This window comes from Mustelus asterias, chromosome 11 (genome assembly GCF_964213995.1).
Source record: "Mustelus asterias chromosome 11, sMusAst1.hap1.1, whole genome shotgun sequence".
Taxonomy (NCBI): Eukaryota; Metazoa; Chordata; class Chondrichthyes; order Carcharhiniformes; family Triakidae; genus Mustelus; species Mustelus asterias.
In genome coordinates, this window is record NC_135811.1 from 89,840,771 (window position 1) to 89,855,166 (window position 14,396).

The 14,396-nt window shown below is 42.8% G+C and overlaps 1 protein-coding gene and 1 pseudogene across 1 annotated transcript in view; one reads left to right on the plus strand and one right to left on the minus strand.

Moving 5' to 3' along the window:
* Positions 1-935: 935 nt before the first annotated feature.
* Positions 936-1,138, minus strand: LOC144501006 (U2 spliceosomal RNA; annotated as a pseudogene).
* A 5,396-nt stretch (positions 1,139-6,534) lies between these two features.
* Positions 6,535-14,396, plus strand: part of lsm12b (LSM12 homolog b) — a 39,966-nt gene continuing 32,104 nt past the window's right edge. Inside the window, exon 1 of the mRNA XM_078223944.1 lies at positions 6,535-6,690. Coding sequence (XP_078080070.1) covers positions 6,570-6,690 — 121 coding nt within the window. The 5' untranslated portion in view covers positions 6,535-6,569. The remainder of the gene's footprint in view (positions 6,691-14,396) is intronic.

Sequence of the window (14,396 nt, forward strand, 5' to 3'; positions counted from 1 at the left end):
TCTTTTCTCTCTGAAGGTACTCCATTATAGTATGGTAAGTTCAGGCCAGTTGGGCCAAATGTAAATCCTATGCTATAACATAAGTTAGTGTAGTGCCAGCAGAGAGCCATTTTTAATACGAAAACAAAGTGTAGAATGTCTTTGTAGAGTTAATTTTTTTAAATCTTCACTGTTTCTTGGATCAGCTGATTTGAACCTACTTTGGGTGAATACAGGTGACTGTCCACCAGAAAATCTAATGTAATTTGAATATGAATAGACCATCCAAACCAGTTCAATTGCAGAGAACTCAAATCTAAACTTGAAGGCATGGTAAATTTGTATATAGAGCTGGGGTGGGGGGGGGGGGGGGGGGGGGTCAATAGGTAGCAAGAGGTGGAACATTTTTGCATATTGTATTAACACTTTTTCTTATTCATTCGTGGGACATGGGCGTTGCTGGCTGGCCAACATTTATTATTAGACAATACACATCTCTTTAACCTGTGTTGAATGCTCCCTCCACCCACATTGTCTGTACCTTTAAGACCTGGCTGGTTGTAGAGATTCGCATTCTAATTAATATTCTGTAACTTGATTTCTGTGTCTGTGCACTGTTTGGGAGCACATTTCCACTCCATCTGACGAAGGAGCAGTGCTCCGAAAGCTTATGGTATTTGCTATTTATTGGCCAGCCCTAGTTGCCCTTGAGAAGGTGGTGGTGAGCTGCCTTCTTGAATCACTGCAGTCCATGTGCTGTGGGTTCACCCACAATGCCATTAGGGAGGGAATTCCAGGATCTTGACCCAGCAACTGCGAAGGAATGGCGATATATATACTTTTCCAATTCAATCAAATCAAATCCAATTCAAAGTCTCAACAAGTTGAGACATTTCAGATCCAGGCTGACAAGACAGGGCGAGCGACCAAGTCACCCTTCCTGGGCCTGATCTACATGAGCCAAGTTGATTGGAGGAGCAAAGCAACACCTCCTCCAAGACTTGAGCTCATTTGCATCTTAGCCAAAAGGCCGAGATGCAGCTTTTAAAAATTGCTTCATATGAAACATATGAAGCTTCAATGTAACCCAATGACCTCAACCAAGTGCAGCATCCAATCCATACTACACTTGATCTCAGCCAAAAGGCCGAGAAGCGATCATGGCGATATATTTCCAAGTCAGGATAGTGAGTGGCTTGGAGGGGAACTTGCAGGTGGTGGTGTTCCCATGTCTCTGCTGCCCTTCTCCTTCTAGATGGAAGTGGTTGTGGATTTGAGAGGTGCTGTCTAAGGATCTTTGGTGAATTGCTGCAGTGCATCTTGTAGATAGTACACACATAACTCAGTTAAGGCCGCAATTCCATAATCCTTTCGGCTGCATATTTGATTTGCACTCTGATTATGCATATCTTTGCATGAGTATGGAGGAAATTATCTCTAAACACTTTTACAATTATACACATATAGAATGCACATTGGAAATTTTTCTTGATGACGTATTTATTTACTGAGGCACTGAAGAGTATGCATACTTTTTCATTCCACTTCTTTACTGTGTGTAGCAATGTGTTTTAATCAAATCTGTTAAACCTAGGAAGAGAATTGGTCAGCTAAAAAGCAATGTCAGAGACCGATTAACAATATTTCTCTGAGTCAATAGCTGAATGAGTTTAACATACCATGACATAAACAAGATTAGCGGGCATTTATTTGGCTTAATTTCCTCTGCTATTTCTAGGAAATAGAAGGCCTTTTGTGCTTGATACTGAATAAAAATGTATGCTGGTGTGGTGAACCTGCAGCTAGAGTAACTGTTTTTGCAATAAATGCAAAGGAGGCTGTCTGGCTAAGTCACAAGAGGATGTTGCAGTGTCTGTTCATTCATGCACTGACATAAGGAAAAATTATTTAAACCTTACATTCTCTTCTCCCTCACCTTTCATTTTGTTCATACTTAATCCAAGCTCTTGCTTATATTACCTAAACGATACAGTGCCCAACTTAAACTGAACTTTGTGAAATCATATTTGTGTTTTTTTTTATTCGTTCATGGGATGCGGGCATCACTGGCTGGGCCAGCATTTATTGCCTATCCCTGAGGGCAGTTAAGAGTCAACCACATTTTGATTTGATTTGATTTGATTTATTATTGTCACATGTATTAACATACAGTGAAGTATTGTTTCTTGCGCGCTATACAGACAAAGCAGACAATTCATAGAGAAGGAAACGAGAGTGTGCAGAATGTAGTGTTACACTCATAGATAGGGTGTAGAGAAAGATCAACTTAATGCAGGGTAGGTCCATTCAAAAGTCTGATGGCAGCAGGGAAGAAGTTGTTCTTGTGTCGGTTGGTACGTGACCTCAGACTTTTCTATCTTTTTACTGACGGAAAAAGGTGGAAGTGAGAATGTCCGGGGTGCATGGGGCCCTAATTATGCTGACTGCTTTGCTGAGGTAGCTCAGAGTGGAGTGCTCCTCCAGTCTTTCTGCAAACATGTTCAGTGCAGCTGCAATGCCTGCTGCTGCTTCAGAAGTATCCTATTCAGTAACAGCCTGCAAAATACAATATCTGCATCAAATGAATGGAGCTTGATTCTACACCCTCTGATGTTTACACTTCACTGATGTCCATATCTGCTCTTGCTCATTTGTGAGTCACCAGGTAAAAATCAATGAGCAGCCTTACTTGTCCCCTGAAGTGTAAGTATCTGAGCTGGCGCATGGTCTGCATGAGCCCCATGTCCACAAACTCTTTGAGGAAACAGCCTCCTTAGTGGAGTTAGCAGCAACAGTGAGTTGGACTACCACCTGCAAGATATTTAAGATGCATTGGGAGACAAAAGACACGAGTAGACAGAGTCAATGGATGGGAGGCTGGTTTGCGTGATGAATTGGGCTACGTTCACAACCTTTTGTAGTTTCTTGGTATGGCAGGAGCCATACCAAGCTGTGATACAACCAGAAAGAATGCTTTCTATGATGCATCTGTAAATGTTGGTGAGAATCGTAGCTGACATGCCAAATTTCCTTCGTCTTCTGAGAAATTGCTGTGGACCTGGAGTCACATGTCGGCCTGACCAGGTAAGGATGGCAGATTTCCTTCCCTAAAGGACATTAGTGAACCAGATGGGTTTTTACAACAACCTACAATGGTTTCATGGTCATCATTAGACTTTGCTTTCCAGATTTTTATTGGATTCAAATTTCACCATCTGCCATGGTGGGATTCAAACCCGGGTCACCAGAGCACTACCCTGAGTCTCTGGATTACCAGTCTAGCAACAATATCACTACGCCACTGCCTCCCCTTTGTTATCATAGATCATAGATCATCGAACAGTACAGCACAGAACAGGCCCTTCGGCCCCCGATGTTGTGCCGAGCTTTATCTGAAACCAAGATCAAGCTATCCCACTCCCTATCATCCTGGTGTGTTCCATGTGCCTATCCAATAACCGCTTAAATGTTCCTAAAGTGTCTGACTCCACTGTCACTGCAGGCAGTCCATTCCACACCCCAACCACTCTCTGCGTAAAGAAGCTACCTCTGACATCCTTCCTATATCTCCCACCACGAACCCTATAGTTATGCCCCCTTGTAATAGCTCCATCCACCCGAGGAAATAGTCTTTGAACGTTCACTCTATCTATCCCCTTCATCATTTTATAAACCTCTATTAAGTCTCCCCTCAGCCTCCTCTGCTCCAGAGACAACAGCCCTAGCTCCCTCAACCTTTCCTCATAAGACCTACCCTCCAAACAGGGCAGCATCCTGGTAAATCTCCTCTGCACTCTTTCCAGCGCTTCCACATCCTTCTTATAGTGAGGTGACCAGAACTGCACACAATATTCCAAATGTGGTCTCACCAAGGTTGGATTTCCTATTGTTCACGAAACCTATTTATGCAAAGCTGTTCTAGAATGCACAAGATTAATTATGATACCTATACATAAAGATTGTTTGATCAACATGATTATATATGTGCATTATGTCTAGCCTGATAGCATAATGTAGCAAATAGTTAAGGTTTGCAAACAGCAGGATATTCAACCAAGGAGTTAAAATGACAATATATATGATAAATTAATAGTTCTGTTTTTGTTGTACAATACTTAAGGTAACATAAAGGCATTTGGATTAACTAACAGCACAATGAAAATTGGAGGGAGGGATCAGCCATTGCTCATAAAATCATAGAATCCCTACAGTGCAGAAGGAGGCCATTTGGCCCATCAATCCTGCACCGACAACAATCCCATCAGCCTTATCCCCGTAACCCCACGTATTTACCTTGCTAATCTCCCTGACACTAAGGGTTAATTTGGCATGGCCAATCAACGTAACCCACACATCTTTGGACAGTGGGAGGAAACCCACGCAGACATGAGGAGAATGTGCAAACTCCAAACAGTCACCCGAGGCCAGAATTGAACTCGGGAGCTGTGAGGCAGCAGTGCTAATCACTGTGCCACCCATTAGGTCATACTCATTCGGTAACACTCTCACCTGTCTCAAGGTTCTTCAAATTCCATTTGAGATTTGAGCACATATTTTAGACTGACACTACAGTGCAATATTGTGTACTGCTCTATCAGCATGTTCTCTTTAGGAGAAGATGTTAAAACCAAGTCCCTATCAGTTGGTAATTGATGATCTCATGGCATTATTTTGATGAAGAGCAATGGGGTTTTGCCCAGTGTCCTGGCCAACATTTATCCTACAACCAACATGACTAATAATAATAGATGGTCTGGTCCTTTGTGCAGCGTTGTTTGTGGGAGCTTGGTGTGTGCAAATAAAAAGATAGAAATGTGTAAGATTTACGCACAGAAGCAGGCTAGCTGAAAGAGAGCGATCCAGCCTCATTATGAAGCAAATTACTGTGGATGCTGAAATCTGAAACAAAAACAGAAAAGAACCCAGCTCTGACGAAGGGTCATCGAGACTCAAAATGTTAGCCCCACTCTCTCTCTGCAGATGCTGTCAGACCTGCTGAGATTTACCAGCATTTTCTATTTTTGATCCAGCCTCATTGGCAGCTGTGTTAATCACATCACAACAGTTGTGCCTACACTTCAGAAGCACTTCAATAACTGTGGAGTCCTTTGGGACATCCTGAGGTCATGTAAAGCGCTACATGAATGCTGAAAGTCCTTCTCTCGAGCAATGCAGTTGGCACTGTAGCATTTACAGCTTTACAGAGGCTTAATTCAATTTAAAATATTAGGAAGTGTGCGGAAAATGTCCCCATTCTTTGTGTATGACCAAGCTTGCTTTCTGACACAGAAATTGCTCCATGACTATTCTCAATGTCTTTCTTTTATTTGATTTATTATTGTCACATGTAGTTCGATACAGTGAAAAGTATTGTTTCTTGTGTGCTATATAGACAAAGCATACCGTTGATGGGGAGAAGGGAAGGAGAGGATGCAGAATGTAGTGTTGCAGTCATAGCCAGGGTGCAGAGAAAGATCAGCTTAATATATGGTAGGTCTATTCAAAAGTCTGATGGCAGCAAGGAAGAAGCTGTTCTTGAGTCCGTTGGTAGACAAAGCATACCGTTCATAGAGTACGTAGGGGAGAAGAAAATAAAAGGCTATAGAATATAGTGTTACAGTCATAGCAAGGGTGTAGAGAAAGATAAGCTTAATATATGGTATGTCCATTCAAAAGTCCAATGGCAGCAGGGAAGAAACTGTTCTTGAGTCAGTTGGTAGACAAAGCATATCGTACATAGAGTACGTAGGGGAGAAGGAAAGGAAAGGCTGAAGAATATAGTGTTACAGTCATAGCAAGGTTGTAGAGAAAGGTCAGCTTAATATATGGTAGGTCCATTCAAAAGTATGACTGTAGCAGAGAAGAAGCTGTTCTTGAGTCGGTTAGTATGTGGTCTCAGACTTTTGCCTTTTTCCCGATGGAAGTAGATGGAAGGGAGTATATCCAGGGTGCCGACTCAGAGTGCAAAGGGGAGAAGGAAAGGAGAGGGTGCAGAATGTAGTGTTACAGTCATAGCTAGGGTGTAGAGAAAGATCAACTTAATATAAGTTAGGTCCATTCAAAAGTTTGATGGCAGCAGGGAAGAAGCTGTTCTTGAGTCGGTTGGTACGTGATCTCAGAATTTTGTACTTTTTTTCCCGACGGAAGAAGGTGGAATAGAGTATGTCCAGGGTGCGGACTCAGAGTACGTAGGGGAGAAGGAAAGGAGACGGTGCAAAATATAGTGTTACAGCTAGGGTGTAGAGAAAGATCAGCTTAATGCGAGGTAGGTCCATTCAAAAGCCTGATAACAGCAGGAAAGAAGCTGTTCTTGAGTCGCTTGGTTGACAAAGCATACAGTTGATAGAGTACGTAGGGGAGAAGGAAAGGAAAGGGTGCAGAATACAGTGTTACAATCATAGCTAGGGTGTAGAGAAAGATCAGCTTAATGCCAGGTAGGTTTCTTTGCAGCTCTCCAGCTCCAGTGCTCGCCACCTTTCTCCACTCCCCCCAGCAGCACCCAAGCCCTTGATTGACAGCTGCGGCCCCGCGCATGCTCAGCCGCGCACCAAGGCTGCTGGGTAAAGCGCTGCTGGCCCGGCAGTAACAAGATGGCTGCTCCGGGAGAGTACTTCACTGTCGGCAGCCAGATTTCCTGCCTGACGTGCCTGGGCCAGCGGCTGCACGGGGAAGTGGTCGCCTTCGATTACCAATCCAAGATGCTAACTTTGAGTATCCTTTGGCGGGAGGGCGCCGGCAGGGGCGGCGGCGCGGGCTGGCGGATGTGTGGGGAAGTCAGGCACGGCCTAGCTGGGCTCGGGATCGGGCAGCCTTCCACCGGTGTCCTGCCAGATAGTGGGAGCACGCATGCGCACGCCTCGCCGGTGCCCCTTTTTGTCAGAAAGTGGTTCAGTGTAGCAACTGAAAATAATTGCTCGGAAAAGGCGGCAGTGCCATTTGACTGACCGGCATGAGCTCGCAGTTACACTGTTACGGTCGGTCAGCCATCGAATCCGGATGCCGGCTTTCATTTTCCGGCCCTTTTAGTATATCATTTGGCACAAGGTGAGGCTGAATGAACACTATTTGGCAGTTCCCTGGTTGCATCATGGCCTTTGCTGGATGCTCATTGTATGGAGGGAAAAAAAATGTGGCACTCAATTCTAACAACCGATTCCAATTGACGGGGCTGCAACAACAGTAATCCAAGTTACAAAAAGATTCTGGGATAGTGAAGCAAGTGTGGCTAGCTGCTTGCACATTTAACCATGGGTAGGTCAAAGCTGGAGTCCTTCCTTTTGGTTTCTGTTTGCTATTAAGTTCTGCCAAATGGCGAACATAATCTTTTGGAGATTCAATTTTGCTGTTAAATTCTTCCAAATGGAGAAAGTACCTAACGTTGGAGATTCACCAGAATCAACCAATGACACTTGTATTCCTGAAGGAAATTGAAACTGTTTGAAGGTGGATTGTGTGTGGGGGTGGGGGGAGGGGGGGGAGATAGTGAAAGTTTTTCAGTAGGTTTTACTTTGTAAGTTTTCCCTACGGCTTGCCCTAGTAAAGCTGCTGTTTCAGATCAGCAAAACTGCTTTCTGTTAATGTGTACTTCAATATAATGAAAAGACAGATTTTAAACACTCAAGATTTTATTAAATATAATATTTTGCTGATCTGGATTTGTCTCTACATTTTAGGTATTAATATTGGTATTGAAGTATAGGAGTTTTGAATCTGCCAACTTGAATTTCTATAACATTACTTGTATTAATACTTTCAAAGTTTGCATTAGTATAGTGCCTTTAGAATCATAGAATCCCTACAGTGCAGAAGAAGGCCATTTTGCCCATTGAGTCTGCACTGGTCACAATTCCACCCAGGCCCTATTCCTGTAACCCCCTCCTCATATTTACCTTGCTAATCCCCTGACGCTAAGGTTATTTTAGCATGACCAATCAACCTGACCTGCACATCTGTGGGAGGAAACTGGAACACCTGGAGGAAACCCACGCAGACACTGCGAGAATGTGCACGCACACACACACTGACCCAAGGAATTGAACCCAGGTCCCTGGCTCTAACCACTGTGCCAACGTACTACCCAATTTAACATTGTAAAATGTCCCAAGGAACTTGTGCTGACCAAAAGTGACATTTAACTAAAAGCAGAGATGTTAAGAACGAATGACTAAAATCTTAGTCAAAAAGGTAGATTTTAAGGAGTATTTTTAAAATGGAGAGGCAGACGTTATGAAGGGAATTCCAGAGCTTAGTTCCTAGATGGTTGAATGCATCAGGTGCTGTTGTTAGGATGAAGGAAGCGAGAAGCACAGAAGTGGCCAGAGTTCTTGGAATGCAGACTTTTCATAAGATTGAAGGGCTGATGGATGTTGCAGAGATGAGGGCAAAGCAATGGAGAAATTTGTGATGTAGATGAGACCTTTAAATCTAAGGCATTGTCACACCCAGTGCAGGACAGCAAACAAAGGGGTGATGGGTGATTAGAACTTGGTGTCAGTTATGATATAAGGGGCAGAGTTTATGGACGATGGGAGGCAGGCAAGGAGTGTATTGGAATACTTGAGTCTCGAGGTAACATAAAGGAGTGGGTGAGTGCTTCTGCAGCAAATAGGCTGAGGCAAGGTTGTGCACAGGAAATCTTTTGCACGTGAATGTAGGCAGTCCTTGTGATAGAGAGGAATAGGGGGTTTCAAGTACAGCTCAAGGCTGCATAGGATGTTGAGGTTGTGAATGGTCCATTTCAGCTTGAGACAATGACTGGGCAGGGGTTGGAATCAGTAACTAGGAAACCGCATTTGTGGCAAATTTTGTCTCATTGGAGAAAGTGACTGTATTCACTTATTCAACTTGCCAGTTGTGTTTTTTGATATTTTCTATCTTATTTCCTTCTGTGATTGCCATCAAAGGTGAAGCTGATTGTAGCTATCCAAAGGAATATATAGTGCCCTTGGACTTGAGCTTTCAAGTGGGAATTTGATTTGTATTCTTTAGAAAAGATGAGGCCAGTACATTTGACCCCACATTGAATGCTGTGTTCAGTCCTGTGCACTGCACTTCAGGAAGGAAATTTTGATCAACGAGAAAACGTGACACTGATTTATCAGGATGATACCAGGGCTTAATGGATTAATTGCACTTCAGCACTTCCCAGGCAAGGAAGTACTTTTTGGGAAGTCCTGAGGCTGTAAAAAGTGTGATCTAAATCTATTTCTTTATCAACTCTATGGAGTTTAAGGACTTGTAGTGTTATCTGATTGTGGTGTTTAAAGTGGTCATAGGACTCAATAAGGTATATTCAGAGAAATTATTTCCTGTGGTGGGAGCATCCAGAAAAAGGGACGCAACCTTAAAATTGGAGCTAAGCATTTCAGGTGTAAAATCAGGATGTTTTTTCATATGGATGGATGGTGGGAGTCAGGAAACTCTTTAAACTCTTCATTCTAAACCAGTGGAAATTTTTAAGACTTAACATTTTTATTAACTTAAGAGTATCAGTGTATGGAGAAAAAGCTGGAAAATAGAGTTGAGGTACAGTTCAAACGTAGGTGAAGAATTGGAGGCTGAATGGGTGACTACTGTTCCTACTGCTTAGTTAGCTTTCAGTTGTTTCCTTAAATGCATGTTGAAAAATTTATTTAATTTCTCTGGTGCAAATTTTATATATACCTTAGGCATTTATTGGGCTGTCAGCATATGTTATAATATGGTCAACCAGGTTGTAATAGTATTGAAATTTGTTCAAGGAAATGTGTATTTTTGTTGGTGTAATTAGAATCATAGACGTTTACAGCATGGAAACAGGCCCTTCGGCCCAACTTGTCCATTGTTGCTTTAAAGCAACATACTAAATGTTAAATGAATAAGTTTTCAATATTACTAAGATAATTGGATATTTGGAAATTATATTTCGTTGCCTATTGTAAATTGAGTGCTTATATTTTATGCAATATTAGTCTAATATCAATGCCAATGTGCCTGCTGTAATTTAAATATAGTTGTATAAGGTGTTGTATAAGGTGTTGTAATAGGAGCATTTTAATTTAAGAGGGATGGAAGAAATGCTTTTTGATTACTTGGTCAGGCTAAATCCACAGATTAGAATTGACCTCTATTCATTCACAGTGCAGTATGACCTTGCAAGATTGTACTTGAATTTTAAAATAGTTAACTTTTTAGTATAGTACTAATTTTCAGGGAAAGAACCAGTCAGTTACAAAAACAGGGCCAGCTGCACTGCTCAACTCATGTACACTTGACCAGAGAATTGAGTTTGAAGGCACTTCTGGTTGACTGAGCTTCTAGTTCAGGTGCATTTTAACTGCCCTTGAGTGACTAGGTACTGGGAGTGCTTTCTATATCTGCTTCAAGACTTGTTGATATGAGGGTAATTTACCAACATGTATGTAGGCTGAACACATACAACTGTGCATTTCATAGGCTTTTCCAGGGCACAGAATGAGTGTTTAGAGTTTCGCAGGTTTTTAACAAATAATGCTGGGAACATATGGAAAATTTTGTCTGGAATACTTGGGTAAATTCCAAAATGGCCAACTTTAAAAAAACTATGATGATTTATATCTATATAATGCCTTTAACATACCCAAAAGGGTATTTTGAAGCAAAAATTGATATTGAACTGCATACGGAGATATTTGGGCAGATGACCAGAAGCCTGACCAAAGAAGAAGGTCTGGAAGAGAGAGAGGTAATGAGGCAGAGAGATTTAGCGATGGAATTCTAGAGCTAGATAGCTTGGCAGATGATGTCTGACCATGAATGGTGGAGCAGTTAATATCAGGTATACTAAAGAGAAGAATTAAAGGGGTACAGATACTTTGTGTGGGCAGATCTCTGTAGGGCAGTGGACTCAATGCAACTACAGATTATTTACAACTTCAAGCAACCTAACAAAGAACAGTACAGCACAGGAACAGGCCCTTCGGCCCTCCAAGCCCGTGCTGCTCCCTGGTCCAAACTAGACCATTCTTTTGTATCCCTCCATTCCCACTCCGTTCATGTGGCTATCTAGATAAGTCTTAAACGTTCCCAGTGTGTCCGCCTCCACCACCTTGCCTGGCAGCGCATTCCAGGCCCCCACCACCCTCTGTAAAATATGTCCTTCTGATATCCGTGTTTAAACACCCCCCCCCTCACCTTGAACCTATGACCCTGCGTGAACGTCACCACCGACCTGGGGAAAAGCTTCCCACCGTTCACCCTACCTATGCCTTTCATAATTTTATACACCTCTATTAAGTCTCCCCTCATCCTCCATCTTTCCAGGGAGAACAACCCCAGTTTACCCAATCTCTCCTCATAACTAAGCCCCTCCATACCAGGCAACATCCTGGTAAACCTCCTCTGTACTCTCTCCAAAGCCTCCACGTCCTTTTGGTAGTGTGGCGACCAGAACTGGACGCAGTATTCCAAATGCGGCCGAACCAACGTTCTGTACATCTGCAACATCAGACCCCAACTTTTATACTCTATGCTCCGTTCTATAAAGGCAAGCATGCCATATGCCTTCTTCACCACCCTCTCTACCTGTGACGTCACCTTCAAGGATCTGTGGACTTGCACACCCAGGTCCCTCTGCGTATCTACACCCTTTATGGTTCTGCCATTTATCGTATAGCTCCTCCCTACATTAGTTCTACCAAAATGCATCACTTCGCATTTATCAGGATTGAACTCCATCTGCCATTTCTTTGCCCAAATTTCCAGCCTATCTATATCCTTCTGTAGCCTCTGACAATGCTCCTCACTATCTGCAAGTCCTGCCAATTTTGTGTCGTCCGCAAACTTACTGATCACCCCAGTTACACCTTCTTCCAGATCGTTTATATAATCACAAACAGCAGAGGTCCCAATACAGAGCCCTGCGGAACACCACTGGTCACAGGCCTCCAGCCGGAAAAAGACCCTTCCACTACCACCCTCTGTCTTCTGTGCCCAAGCCAGTTCTCCACCCATCTAGCCACCTCCACCTTTTGCACCAGCCTACCATGAGGGACTTTGTCAAACGCTTTACTAAAGTCCATATAGATGACATCCACGGCCCTTCCCTCGTCAACCATCCTAGACACTTCTTCAAAAAACTCCACCAGGTTAGTGAGGCATGACCTCCCTCTCTCAAAACCATGCTGACTATCGTTAATGAGTTTATTCCTTTCTAAATGCGCATACATCCTATCTCTAAGAATCTTCTCCAACAACTTCCCCACCACGGACGTCAAGCTCACCGGCCTATAATTACCCGGGTTATCCTTCCTACCCTTCTTAAATAACGGGACCACATTAGCTATCCTCCAATCCTCTGGGACCTCACCTGTGTCCAGTGACGAGACAAAGATTTGCGTCAGAGACCCAGCGATTTCATCTCTCGTCTCCCTGAGCAGCCTTGGATTGATTCCATCAGGCCCTGGGGATTTGTCAGTCCTTATATTCTCTAACAAACCTAACACTTCCTCCCTTGTAATGGAGATTTTCTCCAACGGTTCAACACTCCCCTCCGAGACACTCCCAGTCAACGCATCCCTCTCCTTTGTGAATACCGACGCAAAGTATTCATTTAGGATCTCCCCTACTTCTTTGGGCTCTAAGCATAATTCCCCACTTTTGTCCCTGAGAGGTCCGATTTTCTTTCCCTGACAACCCTTTTGTTCCTAACGCATGAATAAAATGCCTTGGGATTCTCCTTAATCCTGTCTGCCAAGGACATTTCGTGACCCCTTTTTGCCCTTCTAATTCCCCGTTTGATTTATTTCCTACTTTCTTTGTACTCCTCCAGAGCTCCCTTCGTTTATAGCTGCCTGGACCTAACATACGTCTCTCTTTTCTTTTTGACCAGTCCCTCAATTTCCCTGGTTATCCACGGTTCTCGAATCCTACCCTTCCTATCCTTTTTTACAGGCACATGCCTGTCCTGCAGCCCTAACAACTGTTCCTTAAAAGACTCCCACATGCCAGATGTGGATTTACCCTCAAACAGCCTCTCCCAATCAAGAGCTGCCAATTTCTGTCTAATCCCACTAAAGTTAGCCTTGCCCCAATCCAACACCTTACCCTTGGGACACCACTCATCCTTTTCCATCACTATCCTAAAGCTAACAGAATTGTGGTCACTATTTGCCACATGTTCCCCTACCGAAACTTTGAAGACCTGACCGGGCTCATTCCCCAGTACTAGGTCCAGTATAGCCCCCTCTCTAGTCGGGCTATCTAAATATTGTTCCAAAGAACCCTCCTGTACGCATTTTACAAATTCCTCCCCATTCAGAGTCCCAGCTCTTGGCGATTTCCAGTCTATACCAGGGAAATTGAAGGAAATTGGAAAAATAAGAGGCTGTAGTTTTAGTGTACTTAAATGTGAGGATCTACTCTCTGGTTTTTGGTTAATAGTCTAATGTTCTTGATATATTTGTTCAGGATCTGGTCTGTAAAGGATTTTGTGGCTCAATTTCATATCACATCGCATATTTCCACAGTCCCAAGCCTCCAGCTGGACGGAAATGGCTCATTTATTCAGGTGATGGGAGGTTGAGGTTGCTTAACCTCATCTGTACAAGAGGAACTACTCTCTGTATACTGTGTCCCAGTGAATCAAAATTATTTTGTCTTAGAAAAGAGGTAGGAGAAAGTAAAAAGTACTGGGACAGAGTGAGCTAATTGTATTGTGTACAAAAGTGTGCCTGTAAGAGTTATACTAGTGTTAATACTCTTGTGCCTTTGGTCTTTTACTGTCTACACATTGGCTAGGACATGAATTTGGACATCCACCTGTGTGTAGACAAATACAATGGATTTTCAATTCTGGCAGCTTTTTATAGCTCAGCTCTTGGCCATGCTGATGTTCAGTTGAATCCTGCAATACAATGCCAAGAAATACATTGTTCTGAATGCTCATGTTTAAAGACACTGGCTCAGAGTTCTCTTGGCTTTCGTACTTACTCATATTCTGCCATTGTAACTTTGCTGAAAGATCTATTTGCACATGGCTGTGTACTATAATTTCTGAAATTAAATTTTAAATATTTACAATACCTGGACAATAAATTACATTTCATATGTTAAGTATAAAATATGATGTGCTGTGTCCCACCACATCATTTACCTTGGTCATGGGAAGGTAATAAGTAGATTCCAAGAACTTCTTGGCAGCAATGAACATTGGAATAAGATTGGCCGAGTCTAGATGTGCTGTCAGAGTTGAATAGGATACTTTTATATTCTGTGGGTGACTGAAAATTCTAGTGAGCCAGGTGAGGAGCTTTTTTTTTTTAGCTCGTATGCAGCAAAACCAACAAGTGGAGGGGCAATTCTGGGCTTCATTTTAGGGAATGAAGCTGTACAAGTGGAAGGTAATAGCATTTTGGTGATAGTGATCATAATTAGTTAGATTTAGCATAGTTGGGGAAGAG